General features: G+C 39.7%; 1 protein-coding gene across 1 annotated transcript; it reads left to right on the top strand.

Annotated features, from left to right (window-relative positions):
* The first annotated feature begins 4,910 nt into the window (after window positions 1-4,910).
* On the top strand, window positions 4,911-7,454 carry LOC148014249 (uncharacterized). The gene has a single exon (XM_087666384.1). The coding sequence runs from the start codon at window positions 5,053-5,055 to the stop codon at window positions 7,132-7,134; it is 2,082 nt and encodes a 693-aa protein (XP_087522510.1). The 5' UTR covers window positions 4,911-5,052; the 3' UTR covers window positions 7,135-7,454.
* Window positions 7,455-15,311: the final 7,857 nt, after the last annotated feature.

The raw sequence follows: 15,311 nt of genomic DNA, 5'->3' as shown, positions 1-15,311 counted from the left end.
GCCTTTATCCCTGACATCTTTATGCAGGCCAACTACTGGGCGAGTGGACCAACTGGCACAAAGAAATATCACTAGCCATAAAAGTCTCCCTCTCTAGGCTCTAAATAGCTCTATCGTGGCTTTTCTTGTGTTGTTAAATACTAGTAGCATATGCTTCTTTTCATGTGCACACTTCTCTGTGAGTTTCATGGTATATCATTGAGCAAATTAATTACTTTGATCACTTACATCATTATTTCAATTTTAGGTGGGTTGTACATAAGAGTCATGTGTCTCATTTTGAAGGGGTTGATGACCAATGTCACCAGCCATAAATCTCTCTCTCTCTCTCTCTCTCTCTCTCTCTCTCTCTCTCTCTCTCTCTCTCTCTCTCTCTCTCTCTCTCTCTCTCTCTCTCTCTCTCTCTCTCTCTCTCTCTCTCTCTCTCTCTCTCAGTTAGCTTTGTAGATTAGAGGATAGAGGGTGCAAGTAGCTAGCATAGTAAATAGAGGTGTAGAGAGGCTAGGCAAGGCACTAGCAACCTTGTTCTTCAAGACGTGGGTCTCTCTCTCTCTCTCTCTCTCTCTCTCTCTCTCTCTCTCTCTCTCTCTCTCTCTCTCTCTCTCTCTCTGTGTTAGCTTTGTAGATTAGAGGATAGAGGGTGCAAGTAGCTAGCATAGTAAATAGAGGTGTAGAGAGGCTAGGCAAGGCACTAGCAACCTTGTTCTTCAAGACGTGGGTCTCTCTCTCTCTCTCTCTCTCTCTCCCCCCCAACAAGCAACAAAAAGAATATAGTAGAGAGTGAGTTTTCAACATCAGTGTGAGGAGCATGAGAGGTCATTGATGGACCTAATGGCCATTAGTAGGCTAACACAATGGGTTGTAAGCATGCAAGGCTAGTAGATGGCCAATGGATGCAAGCAGTGATGAGCAACGCCAACTAGGAGGCATGGGTGACACGTGTGTGTGTGAGGGAAAAGGAGAGAAATACATAGAGGTCTAAAAAGAGTGAGAGAGGAAAAAAAAGAGAGAAAAGGAGGTGAGAGAGAAACACATAGAGAGAGGAAAAAAGAGGGAGAGAGAGAGAGAGATGGAAAATGAGAGAAATAAAGATAGAGGACTAAAAAGAGAGATAAAAAAAGGAAAGGAGAGAGAAACACATAGAGAGAGAAAAAAGAAGGGAAAGAGAGAGATAGGGAGAGGGAGAAAAAAAATAAGAGAGAGATACAGGGAGAGGGAGAGAGGAAAGAAGAAGAGAGAGAGAGAGAGAGGAAAAAAAGAGAGAAATATATGGAAAAAGAGACAAATTGAGAGAGAAGACTAAAAGATAGGAAAAAGGAGAGAGAGAAATACACAGAGAGGAAAAAAGAAGGGAAAAAGAGAATAATAGAGAGAGAAGACTAAAAGAGATGAAAAAATGAGGGTAGAGAGAAACATTCAGAGGAAAAAAGAAGGGAGAGAGAGTATAGAGGTAGAGGAGGGACATAGGGAGAGAGAGGGGGATAGACTTTTGAAAGAGAGAGGAAAAAAGAGAGAGAAAGAGATGGAAAAAGAGAGAAATAAAGAGAGAAGACTAAACATGATAGTCGGGAGGCACCAGGCAGTTGATGCCAATAAGGGGTGGAGAGAGACAGCAATTACAACAACTCTCTCCCTCTCTCTATCTATGGCAAAGGTGTGGTAGGCCAATTAGCTGGTGCAATAGTGGCATGTCGGGAGTTGCTAGCACAACTTTTGTAGTGGTGTGCCTATCATTGTGACAAGGTGGCAAATATGGTCATGGAAAGTTGGAAAATGTAGGCAACACAAGAGAGTGGCGTAAGGTCAGCGCTTGGCATGATGTAGGTATGACGTAGGGCAAGCTACAACTACCACAACACATAGAGATATATATATATATATATTATTGATTGTTTCACTAATCAACCCTTCCACATTATCACACACACACACACACAGAGCATATCCTCAAAATACTTGTCACCTATCTCACAAAAAGATTAAGCCCCAATACCTTAAGTGGACCCCCATCCTCATGTCACCCTCATTGGGTCATAAGTATCCTATGTCCCACATGGAAATCAACCAAACCCCAAATAAAGAGCCCTCACTACCCTAAAAGATGTAAGCTTGAGCTTCACACTTCACACTACACCTCTTAAGTGTCTTTATATTACTCTTTCCATGATGGGTTGCAAATACCTTACTCCACATGCACCCTTAAAGTCTTAGAGTGGTTGCAAGCCTTAGCTACTTGGTTTCAAGAAACCTTGACCCTTACCACACCATAAATTATAATGCTCCCCACTAAAACATCTTAAGCACTTTTGAGTCTACATGCCCTCTCATAAAGAACATAGCCCCCCTCCCCTCACTCTTTAACTCCTCACAAATCCTAATTTCCCATTGATGTGGTTGTGGAGCGCTCTCTCTCTCTCTCTCTCTCTCTCTCTCTCTATGACTCTAGAGAAAATTTTCATTTAGGGTAAAGGTAGGTGAGGCATAGGAGGGTGGGAAGAAGCAAAAGGAGAGAGAGAGAGAGAGAGAGAGAGAGAGAGAGAGAGAGAGAGAGAGAGAGAATTCCAAATTGCAACAACACATAGGAAAGCCATGGCACTTTGTGTAGCTTGCACTAATGCACAAAGTTGCCATGAAGTGGCCTAATGTTCCTTGCACATGGAAGAAAGAAGTTGAGGAAAGTGAAATACAATAAGTGGGGGAAGAAGTGAGGGGAGACAATGTCGTTTCATAGTAACATTGCGTGATAATGTGACTATATGGCCTAGTGCTTTGAAAATGTAAATAGAGAGAGAAAGCATAGGTGAAAGAGACAACAATTTGCATGCCCAGCAAATAATGCAAGTAAATGACAAGTTTGTTCCTTTCACAACGTTGTTTGTGAAGATAGCTTCACACAATAAGCCACCATAAAGTAGCCTGGCTTCCCCCACAATGTCGCTTCGTGTAGCTTTGTGTTATCGAACGAAGCAGTATAACATTCCATGTGCGTGAAGCACATAAGGAATACTAGTATATGTGAGAGAGAGAGAGAGAGAGAGAGAGAGAGAGAGAGAGAGAGAGAGAGAGAGAGAGAGAGAGAGAGAGAGAGAGAGAGAGAGAGAGAGAGAGAGAGAGAGAGAGAGAGAGGGCATACACATTCACACACAAATATATGCATGTTCATATATATCCAATGCATACACACATGTAGAATAAAGACAAGAGATAGGAGGAAAAAAAGAAGAAGAGAAAATAAAAATGATGAGAGTCAAGAGTGAGGACAAAAATTTATGAGACCACACAAATAGACACACACGAATTAAACACACACACACACACACACACACACACACACACACACATATATGGAAATATATGCAAACATTTACACATCAAGCATAGGAAAAACAAGAAGAGGGATATACTATTTGTGAATGTGTGTACCATTCTCTCTCTCTCTCTCTCTATAGTGTGCATATTTATAGTTAATATTTATATTACATATTAATATTCAATTATTATGTATAATATTCATTAATTTATTATTTGAACTAATTATAAATATAATATACATTGTAATTATTAATATAAATATATTAATTAACACATATTATTATATTATCATAATTATTATGTATACTTACGTTTATAATAATCCATATATATATGATTATAATTATATATATTATTATGTTTAGTGTGTATAATAATAAATAATAATATTGATTCATATGATATAATTGTATGTTAATTCAATAATATACGTATTAACCTTAACTATTAATATATTAACTAACTTGTTAATAAAAGATATGCATCATATATGTATATAATAATTAATAAACAAGTCAATATACATATCATGTATAATTATCCTTCATGTATTATTTGTATTAATTATAATTGTAATATATGTATTATAATTATTAATACATTAATATATTTGATTATGTGTATAATAATTAGTATGCATAATGATACAATGATATACTTGATTAGGCATTAATTATTATTTATTTATAAATCCATTAACTATTGATAAAATATGCATAATGTATTTCAATTAAGGTCTTATACATATATAATGATTATATATGTTATTAAATATTGAGAGAGAGAGAGAGAGAGAGAGAGAGAGAGAGAGAGAGAGAGAGAGAGAGAGAGAGAGAGAGAGAGAGAGAGAGAGAGAGAGAGAGAGAGAGAGAGAGAGGATGATGATGATGAAATTCTCAATATAATTTATGAGTTGGCAAATTTATGTAATTAAATGTTATAGGTTTAGTGTATGATAATAATATGCATGCCATGATAGGCTCAATGTGAATATAAATTACCATTAAATACATTTGTTTTTGAGAGACTTTGAGGAATGGTCATTGGTCATAATAATTCTTTGGAGATATACTTTAGGCTTGATCGTGTTAATGTTAGTCTTCTACTCCTTATATGTGTCACATCCCCATGTATTGGATTTTCATGCATTCAACATTGTATCAGTCTAAATACTAGGCGCTTCGCGCCTAGACTCGGCCAGATGCAAAGCGCCGGGGCGGGCGCGATTTTTGCGGGCGGGGGTGGGTGCTGGTGGACGCGTGGCACCCGCCCCCACGTTCTCCTTTTCTTTTTGTGGGAGAGGTGGGGGGCTGCCACGTGGCACCCATCCCCCATCTCTCCTTAACTAATAATATAGATGTTAATGTTAATGCTTTGCGTGGGAAGAATGAATCTAAGACGGGAAGCATTTAGTTTCAGATGGTATATAGATCGATCCCCGCCAATTGCATGACTCTTTAACTATCTCCATCCTTTGATTTCAAGTGGTACCAAATTTAAAATAAAATGCTGCATGTACTCCACATAATTTTCTTCTCTTTTTTGGCGTTTTTCGGGGAAAAGAAACGAAACCAAAAGCAAGAAAAGCCTATTTGCTGACTGAGTTTGGTCTTTTTGCTTGTTGGGGTCTCCTCTCCTGCATCCATCATCAGACCAGGCACAGGTCGGTAGCTGAGAGTATCTTGCCTTGTTGTACCTGCCGTCGGCCATGGTAACCTAGCCCCCTCCGTCTCTCCCATTATGTTCGTCGCCAGAAGGCTCCTCTGCCTCCACCATCACCAGCACAAGGCAAGAACGCCCAGTCGGGCCCCCGCTCCCTCTGCAACGACCTTGCCCCCTCCCCGTAGCGACCTGACCGTTGCTGCCAGATATGGATCCAGACCTTCCCCTGTTTTCTCCTCCATCTCCAGAACTTTCCACCCCCGCGCAAACGCTCACTCCGGCACGATTCACCAGACGGCATGCAGCGGCAAATTCGTCCTTTCGCATCGGCTTGATGCCTCCGTTTGCAGAGCCTGGCCCCCCAGGCCCATCCACACATCAGTGCAAGAACAGCAGAGATTGTCTCACTTTTCCACACGGGGCGATGCTTGTAGAGCACCTGCTGCACGGCTTTGGCAGTATGCGGTGTCAAAATTTAGAGTTTCTTGGAAGTCAGTGGCTGAGCAGTTAGGATTTTCTCCTTCATGGAATGATGCCAACGCGCACAAGGTTTTGGGACCTCTGTTGAAAGGAAAAGGCCACTTTAGTGGCACAAAGCCATCTCGCAGTGGAACCACGTCCTACTATGGAATGATTGTCAGGGCTTTGAGTTTTTCGTGTACTCGCTCACATGCTTGTCTTGGAGTAATGGCATTGATATTTGGTATCATCGATCGGCCCATATGTGAAGCTCAAGGCACTACCTCATTTTACAGCCAATCAGCAGGCTCACCGTCACATGTTATATCATTTTTGCTTGCAGCACTAGAGATGATGGGACTGTTTGCAAGGACAATATTTCTGCTGATATTATTTACACCTGCAGTGTTAAGTGCTCCTTTTGCGAATGCTTTTGGAGATAGCTTCCGGCAGTCTTGGCTGCAGCTTGTGCATCATACTTTAGAGTTTGCGGGTGCGGCATTCATCAAATGGGGACAGTGGGCCGCAACTAGACCAGATCTCTTTCCACGGGATTTGTGCGCTGAATTGACAAAACTGCACACCAAGGCACCTGCCCACAGTTTTAATCATACAGTTCAAACTGTAGAAACTGCATTCGGCCAGAAGCTTCATGACATTTTTGAAGATTTTGAGGAAGTGCCAGTAGCTTCAGGGAGCATTGCACAGGTCCACAGGGCAACGCTGCGTGCTGTTCATGGTTACAAACAAAAGCCCATGGTAGTGGCAGTGAAAGTAAGGCATCCTGGTGTTAGTGACATAATCAGGCGTGATTTCGTCATCATAAAATGGATTGCGAATCTGTCAACATTAATTCCAGGAATTAGCTGGCTAAGGCTGGATGAGAGTGTGCGGCAGTTTGCAGTTTTCATGTTGACACAGGTTGATCTTGCTCGAGAAGCAACACATCTCAGCAGGTTTCTTTACAATTTCCGGAGTTGGAGGGATGTGTCCTTTCCAAGACCTGTCTATCCTTTTGTACATCCTGCAGTTTTGGTAGAATCATTTGAGCAAGGGCAGAGTATCTCTCGTTTTGTTGAACTCACGGAAAAGAGTCGCATCAACCATTCTCTGGCACACATTGGCACAAATACACTTCTAAAAATGTTACTTGTCGATAATTTTATCCATGCAGACATGCATCCTGGGAATATTCTAGTTCGGGTGGAAAATGGGAGAACTCCACCTGGAATGGGGTTATTTAGGTCTAGGCCTCATGTTGTTTTTCTTGATGTGGGCTTGACAGCAGAGCTGTCGCATAATGATCGTGTCAATCTTCTGGAGTTTTTTAAGGCGGTTGCAGTGAGGGACGGCAAGGCAGCTGCAGAGTGTACCTTGAAGTTTTCAAGAGATCAGTCCTGTCCAAACCCAGCAGCTTTCATCAGTGAGGTTGCAACTTCATTCAAGTTTTGGGAATCAAAAGAGGCAGATGTCATAAGCCCAGGAGAGTGCATGCATGACCTTTTAGAACAAGTCAGAAGGCATAGGGTGAATGTTGATGGTGATGTTTGTACTGTAATGGTGACAATAATGGTTCTTGAAGGTTGGCAGCGGAAGCTGGATCCAGATTACAGGATTATGAATACCCTTCAGTCATTGCTTTTTAAAGTTGACATGGTCGAGTCTCTCTCATACACTATGACGGGGATAATGGCACCCTGAGTCCATTTTCAAAATGCCAAATTTTGCTTTCTGAAGTGAGCTTTTACTTCTTTCATATACCATAATGGTGCCCTAAGTTCAGGTTTTGAATGATGAGTTCCGTGTCTGGAAGTGAGCTTGTGCGACTTCTGAATTATGCTGGTTTGTTATGATGCTCTGTTGTTTCAAAATCTGAGCTCTCTTGAAGAGAGTTATGTTTATCGTCTGGAAAATTGTGATTATAGCTGCTTAGATGTATCATCCAAACAATTATTTTTATTATTTGACAGACGTGGAGGCAGGGAACAAAAATAACACCAAGATGGCCTTGTGCTGCTGAAGTCCGATTAAGCATTTATTTACTTTTTTTGGTTCATCTCAAACCTCTTTCTTTTGCTGTGAAATGGACATGCTTCAGCTAATTTTGCCTGGGTTTAGGCATTGTTTAAATACATCCAATTGATAAGAAGCATGCACTACTGTATGGTAGTGGTACAGAGGATCCATGATCATAGTACTGTAACTTCATCTTTTGCTACTTTTTATAGTACATCAAGCTGAGCATACCGGATGTTCTAATAAATCCTATTTGGCTGTGACTTCCAAAACTCCTGAACATGAATGCATAATCTTATATGCAATCAGGTTTTTTGTCCTGTTTTTAGTGTTTCGGCCTGGTTGTGAATCTGGTAGCTATTGGATCTTAAGGACTGTGTCTTTCTTGTTTCTGGGCCAGTGGGCAGAAGTGTTCTCGAGAATCGAGGTGTTTTACCCTACTTTTCTCATGGCCATCCCTCAAGCACCAGGATTGGGGATACCTCATTAGCATATAAATGCACTAATTCTATACCAACATATACATCCATGACCCGCTGTTGGTCCCAGATGGGTCTATAACACCAAGTTAAGTTTCATGGGTCTCTGGACAAGCATGAAGTAAGGCTTGTATTTTCCACATGCCCGACAAAGTTATGGGGTTTTACTCAATCATAGAGCACTGTCAGCAAGACAGTTGCAGAGTGTATTGGATGTTCTAGCAAATCATATTTGGCAGTGACTTCCAAAGCGGCTGAATATGAATGCTACATGTAGTGAGGTTTTTGATCCTGGTTTTATTGTTTGGGCCTGGTTGTGGATCTGGGACCTATTGGATCTTAAGTACCCTGTCTTTGCTGTTTCTGGGTCAGTGGGCAGAAGTGTTCTCGAGAATTGAGAGGCTTTATCCTACTCTTCCCGTGGCCTTCCCTCAAGCCCCAGGATTGGGGACACATTATCAGCATATGAAAGCACTCACTGTATACCAACATATACATTCACTATTTGTCCCAGATGGGTCTATAAGCCCAAGTTAGGTTTTATGGGTCCGTGGACAAGCATGAAGTGAGGCACTAAGGCTACTGAGGCTTGTATTTTCCACATGCCTGACAAAGTTATGGGGACTCAATCATAGAGCACTGTTAGCAAGACAGTTGCAGAGTGTACCTTGAAGTTTTCATGACGTCAATCCTGTCCAAATCCAGCGGCTTTCATTGACGAGGTTGCCACTTTGTTGTAAATTTTGGGAAATTGAAAGAGGCAGATGTCATAAGCCCCAGGAGAGTTCAAGCACGGCCTTTTAGAGCAGGTCAGAAGGCATAGGGTGAACATTGTTGTGATGTTTGCACTGTGATCTTGACAAGTTTGGTTCCATTACAGGATTATGAATCCATTCAGTTGTTGCCCTTTAAACTGACATGGTTGTCTCTTGCATATATCGTAAGGGTTAATGGCACCCTCAGTTCAGTTCTAAAACTGCCAAGTTTTTTTTCTGAAGTGAGCTTTTACCTCTTCCGTATTCCATAATGGTACCCTGAGTCCATTTTTTGAAATGTTGAGCTTTGTTTTGGGAAGTGAGCTTTTACTACTTTTGAAATTTTGTGGTTTGCTACGATGCTCCCTTGTGTAAGTTTTCAGCTCTCTTGAAGAGAGCTATATTTAGCATCTGGAAAGTCCTGATGATAGCTGCTTATGTGTATCATTCAAAAACCCAATTAGTAATTTTTGGCCTTGCTAACATGTGGAGGGAGCAATCCTCAAGAAGGATATCAAGATGGCCTTTCTGCTGTTGGAGTCCAATCAAGCATCGATGGATGCGTTCTTTTGTCTGGTCTCAAACCCCTTATGTTTTACTGTGGAATGGAACATGCTTCAGCTGATCTTCCTAAGGTTCATGCATTGTAAATACACCAATTGATAAGACATATTATTACCGCAGTCAGGTCGACTGTCTTGTTTAGGTGTTTCAGCCTGGTTGTGGTTTGGGAGTTATTGGATCTTCAGTACAATTGAACCTTTGTGTTATTCCAACATGTCTTTCTTTTTGTTGGGCCAGTGTGCTTAGAGGTCATATTGCCCTGTTTTAATTCATCAAGTCTCACCTTATAAATTTGCTGGTAGTTTTGATGCCCACCAGTAGAACTTAGATCATGATCTAGATTGATGTTGGATGTGTGGACTGGCACAGGAACCCTGGGGATCTGATTAATAACCCTTGAGATGCAGGGTGTCATGCCAAGCTTAAAGATGGCATGGGAATGTATGATGTGCTTGCACATAGTCAAGTAAGGTTCACCAATCGAGGATAATTTGTTTCTGGCCTGCTACCAACCAAGCCAACAACTGCCTTGATGAAAAACTCAGATCAACATTGTGGGGCATGTGATATTGCTTGCTTTGAAGACTTGAGTTTGAGCTGTGAACACCCCTGTATCAAGATTGGATAAACCTCTTTGGCAAGCAGCCAACTCCTAGAAATTGTGCTAGCTTTTGTATATTCGATATAAGAGCATTGCACCATTCTTATAGCGGCTTTCACCAGACCTATTGCTTGTGGCTCTTGCCCTGAATTATACTTTAGGCATGTGCAATGAAAACTCCTGGTCCGCTGGTGATGCAACCATCCAAGTCAAACAACCTTTGCATTGTTTTACTGAACAACCACCCCAGTTCATTGGCACAATGGAGAAGAAGATTGAAATTGTGGTCTCTCTGAATAGGTTGTAGGACACTCCTGTTATAAACCCAACTTTGGGAATGGTTTTACTTCATCCTTACTGGTACCTTGCACATTCCTAAGTCCACACCTATAGGACACAGCATATATATGGCCAAGTTCACTTTTGCGGAGGCAGTCTAGGATAGGTTTATGACTCCTTGGTGGTTTTCAAGAAGGGAGTTATTTACTTTATGCCATGCAAAATGCCTTGATGCATTAGAACTTCTAAATCTATTATGGGTCTCTTGTTTGGATTTAGGATTGCAGGAGATGTATATACATAGCAAGAAGCTTGATAGTTCATGACACAAAAGTGTACGAGGAGTATAATTGGATAAAATCTACAAGACTAAGTTTTTCCTAGAGTGGCTAGGGGAAAAAGCTTCCTAGTGGGGCACAAAAATTGTCATGTGTAGTTAAGTATGTATGATTTTCTCATACATGGTCCAAGGCACTTGCTTTAAATCATACAATACCTTCTTCAATCTACGCTGTTTTTTCTTGCTCTTTCTACCATGAGACTAAATTACATATACATTCTTATGCAAATCACCATTCAAGTTTCAACTTATAAACCCACTTAGTGCCAATGTCCTTTCTGCAAAGGAGGATAAGAATGACAATGGCATATATCTAGATTGCAATGCAAACATCCAACTTTCTAAATTTTGTATTTTTTCAAAAGAAACATGCTTATTCTCACTATACATATTGGGCACAACTAATGGATAACAATATGATGCATAAGATACACTATGAGAGCTAAAGCGTGTGTGACTAGATAAAGGGGCATCTAATTTATTGTCAAATAATGTCTATATGAGCCATTTTGGTCACCTTGGACATCTTGATCTCCGCTCTCTCATTAATAAGCGTGTCATTCACAAATGCATTAGAACTAGAATGATTTGGGGACTCGTTAGGTTGAAAATTTGCCTCATTTGATACTATGTTTAACTGCCCACAATTGAAAAGAGAGAACAAAGTGTCATTCATGTTCTATGAGCATATATTTGTTTCCTTTGTATATGAAAGTAAAGACTATATATCATTTTCACACAGAGGGAACCATGATTGACAAAATATGCTTAGTTTATGCACGACATAACTTGTAACTTTTGCTTTTAAAATTGTAACTGATAAAGATACATTTCATAGCCTTGTCATCCAATTTTTGCAATGTTGAGCAAGTACTGATGCATAATCTAGGTAGGGAGTGAGAGAGTGCAATGCCTTTGTGGAACACTTATTTAGTACATAAGATGTACACTTCATAGTGTCAAGCCAGAAACCATATGACAAAACTTAACTTTTGACTATACATCATGTCGGTTCTATAAGAGAGAAATTTTCTCATTCTCTCATGTTAGCTAGAAATGCATTAAACTCTTTAGATATATAGTCCCCCCTTGATTAGAACAAAAAGTGCGTACTTTAGATCTCAATAAATATTCAATCATGCATACAAATGGTTTCAAACACAATTTTGGATTCCTTTTAAAGGATACATCCATGCAGACCTAGAGTAATCATTGATTAAAGTCATGTGAGTAATTTCTAAAAGAGACAATTTGCATTTGACCACACACATCACTATATACAAGCTATAGTTTCTCACTGTGTTGGATTTAGGGTTGTAGGAATGCAAGTACACAACATGGAGAAAATGAAGCTTGAGAAATGTTAGAATATCATAGTTGTAGCATGGGAAAGTGTGCACAAGAGAGAGAAGATAGCTCAAAGTACAAGAACAAAATCTTGCTTAGTAAGTTGCTACAAGTACAATTGGGGTACTCACACACACATTGAGAGTGACCCTTAGGGCTGTTCAGATAGCCTTTGGATGGCTAGGGTTAGGGTTTCCCCTGCCCTCAAGTCCATTCACACTCATATATCCTTATCAACCCTTGGATGTAGTGGGTTGGCACGTTTATCTCTCAAGACCCCCCCTCAATGCCAGAGTGGCATTGGATTATAAGACATATTAATGTTTCCCCCCTCAATCAAATGGGATGTCTTTATAAATCAGGCTACAAGAGTGCTTATAGGTAGGGGATTTATAAATTTAGAAGAGTCAATCATCAGGTGCTTTGGAGACATACTTGGCCTCCAATTCTTTTGGTACTTCGGGGGTGGTAGGACATTTATTGGTGATATGCCTCATCTTCTTACATTTGTTGCACTTCATCTTGTTAGAATATTTTTTTCAATAGTCACTTACAATATGTCCCTTTTTATTTCAAAAAGAGCATTTAGTGGAAACAATATGAACCAAGAGTTGATCACAGGCTATTGCAGTAGATGCCTGACTAGCGCTGCCTTCCTTTTGATTTCTTTTCTCCTAATCTAAACAAGTTTGGATGGTGCTTTCTAAGGTCAGATTAGGGATATTTGTGAGAGTAGTTACGAGGGTTGGGAATACCTTTTTTACAACTTTCAAAAGAATGGCAATGAAATCTTCATCATGAATTGGAGCTTGAATTGAGAATAGCTATGCCATGAGCCCCTTCATATGAGAGATGGACTTACCCAAGTCTTCTCCTTCAATCTTAAGGAAAATTTTAGAGTTCTTTCCTCTAGTCTCTCTCTCTCTCTCTCTCTCTCTCTCTCTCTCTCTCTCTCTCTCTCTCTGTGGGAGTGAGCCTGAAGTGGAAGCACACGAACAAAAGTAAGAGCTATGGTGGAAGGAGAGAGAGAGAGAGAGTAAGATGTGAGAGCTCCAACATTCACAATGTGTGACCATCCTTTGATTTATTCAAATGTCATTGAAAGAATAAAGAGTAAAGTGCCACTGATGGGTGTCGGACACCTACAATGTATAGGTGTGCAGATACTATCAGTGTAGTAATACAGAGGTGGCTAGGCACAGGTGCTTTTACCCCCACCAACAACCTCCCACTTAAAGGAAAATGTGCCCCTAGTGAGGAGAGAATGAGAAAAAGGCAACAAATTTGTTGAAATATCAAAGTGACAACATGAGCAAGTGTGCACGAGAGAGAGAGAGAGAGAGAGAGAGAGAGAGAGAGAGAGAGAGAGAAGTATAAGAAAAAGATCTTGTTGCTTAATGAGTTGTTCACAAGTACAATTGGTATACTCTCTCTACCTTTGAGAGTGACCTCTAGGCTATTTAAATAGCCTTTGGATGGCTAGGGTTAGGGTTTCCCCCTGCCCTCCAGTCCATTCACACCCATCTACCCTTATCCAACCTTGCATACATAGGGTTCACGTGCCTATCTATCAACACCCCCCTCAATGCCAAAGTAGCATTGGACTTTCCCCCCTTCAATCAAATGGGATGCCTTTATAAATTAGGCTACAAGAGTACGTATAGGTAGAGGATTTATAGATTTTAGAAGAGTTGATCTCATCAAGTGTTTTGGAGATAAAGTTGGCCTCCAATTCTTTTGGTACTTCAGGGGTGGTAGGGCATTTACTAGTGATATGCCATGTCTTCTTACGTTTGTTGCACTTCATCTTGTCAGGATATTTTTTCCAACAATTTCTTACAAGATGTCCCTTTTAATTGCAAAAGGAGCATTTAGTGGAGATGGTATGAACCAAGAGTTACTCGTAGATTGTTGAAGTAGATGCCTAACTAGTGTTGCCTTCTTTCCGATTTCTTTTCTCCTCATCCAAACAAGATTGGATGTTTCTTTCCAAGGTGGGATTAGGGATATTTGTAAGAGTAGTTACAAGGATCAAGAATATCTTCATTACAGCTTTCAAGAGGATTGCAATAGCATCTTCATCATGAATTGGAGCTTGAATTGAGGATAGCTGTGCCATGGGCCCCTTCATATGAGAGATGAACTTATCCAAGTCTTCTCCTTGCTTATAGTCCAGGATACAAAATTCGATCTTAAGGAAAATCTTGGAGTTTTTTTCTCTATTTTGCCATAGCACTAGCTCTCACCCTATTGATTGAGAGGCTTTCTCTCTCTAAAGTTGTAAATAAAAGGGGAGGGGGGGATTTTGAAATGATAGGTTTAGAAGATAGTGTAGGTTCGAGAGGCCCTCTAGAGTTTGGAGATCTCCCAAGTCGACAGCCAAAACAGTAAAGTATAGATATGTTTGTTATACATGTGTCCATACATGTGGTCACATGACTATATATATATTTTACACACACATTTTTACCTTTTTTCCCTTTTTTGTTTTTCCTAAGCTTTGTGCATATGCACACGTGCAACTATATATGTGTGTACGCATGTGTACATATATGTCTATTTATGTGTTCTTGAAAACCTTTGTCCTTTCTATTCCTCTCATCATTTTTATTTTCTCTCCTTTCTTTTTCTTTTTACTATCTCTCATCTTTCTTCACCTTGTATGTATGCACATGTGTGTATACATTGCATGTATTTTTACATACATATATTTGCGTGTTCATGTGTGGATGTTTGTAATTATGTGTTTTATATATGTATCCACATACATGCACACACACACACACACACTCCAATTTTTCTCACTCATAGATGTTTACGTGTACAAGAGCATGTATGCATATATGCATACATGTATGAATGTGTTTGCATGTATGTATGCATGCATACATATATATGTGTTCATATGTTTTTATAGGCTATCTATTTATGTGTGCTTTGAGAACATGTACACATTGCATAAACATGTTTAATCATTAAAATGATTATCTCATCCCATAAGTTTAATGAAAAAATAAATTCAACTCTTTTTTTATAGGGGATGTGCAATGGTTGATGTTTTTAGAGTATCTACACATTGTGTGCACATGTTCAACATTAAAATATTATATCATTTCATATGTCTAACTACAAAAGAAGTTCCTCTCTCTCTCTCTCTCTCTCTCTCTCTCTCTCTCTCTCTCTCTCTCTCTCTCTCTCTCTCTCTCTCTCTCTCTCTCTCTCTCTCTCTACATTAGAAGTGATTTGTCAAAGGGCGGGCGGGTAGGGGGAGGGCACTTTAAATAGTTTTTATAAGAGGGGAGAAAGGGCTTTTGCCTTATTAGGTTTGATTATTCAAAAGGGAGTTATTTCACATAAAAAACCTTTAAAAATTTGTTTGAATACTTGAAAATCCAACTAAATAATTTTAGTAAAAATTGAAATAAAATTAAGGATAAATTGTAAAAAAATTATGTATAAATTTTTCAAAAATTATTAAAATAAGAAGATCAAAAAAT

Source organism: Lygodium microphyllum, chromosome 25 (assembly GCF_053477565.2).
Source record: "Lygodium microphyllum isolate KBCC chromosome 25, Lygodium_microphyllum_v1.1.10, whole genome shotgun sequence".
NCBI classification, from domain to species: Eukaryota; Viridiplantae; Streptophyta; class Polypodiopsida; order Schizaeales; family Lygodiaceae; genus Lygodium; species Lygodium microphyllum.
Note: the sequence above shows the minus strand (reverse complement) of the source record. Positions and strands in the feature narration are given on the sequence as shown.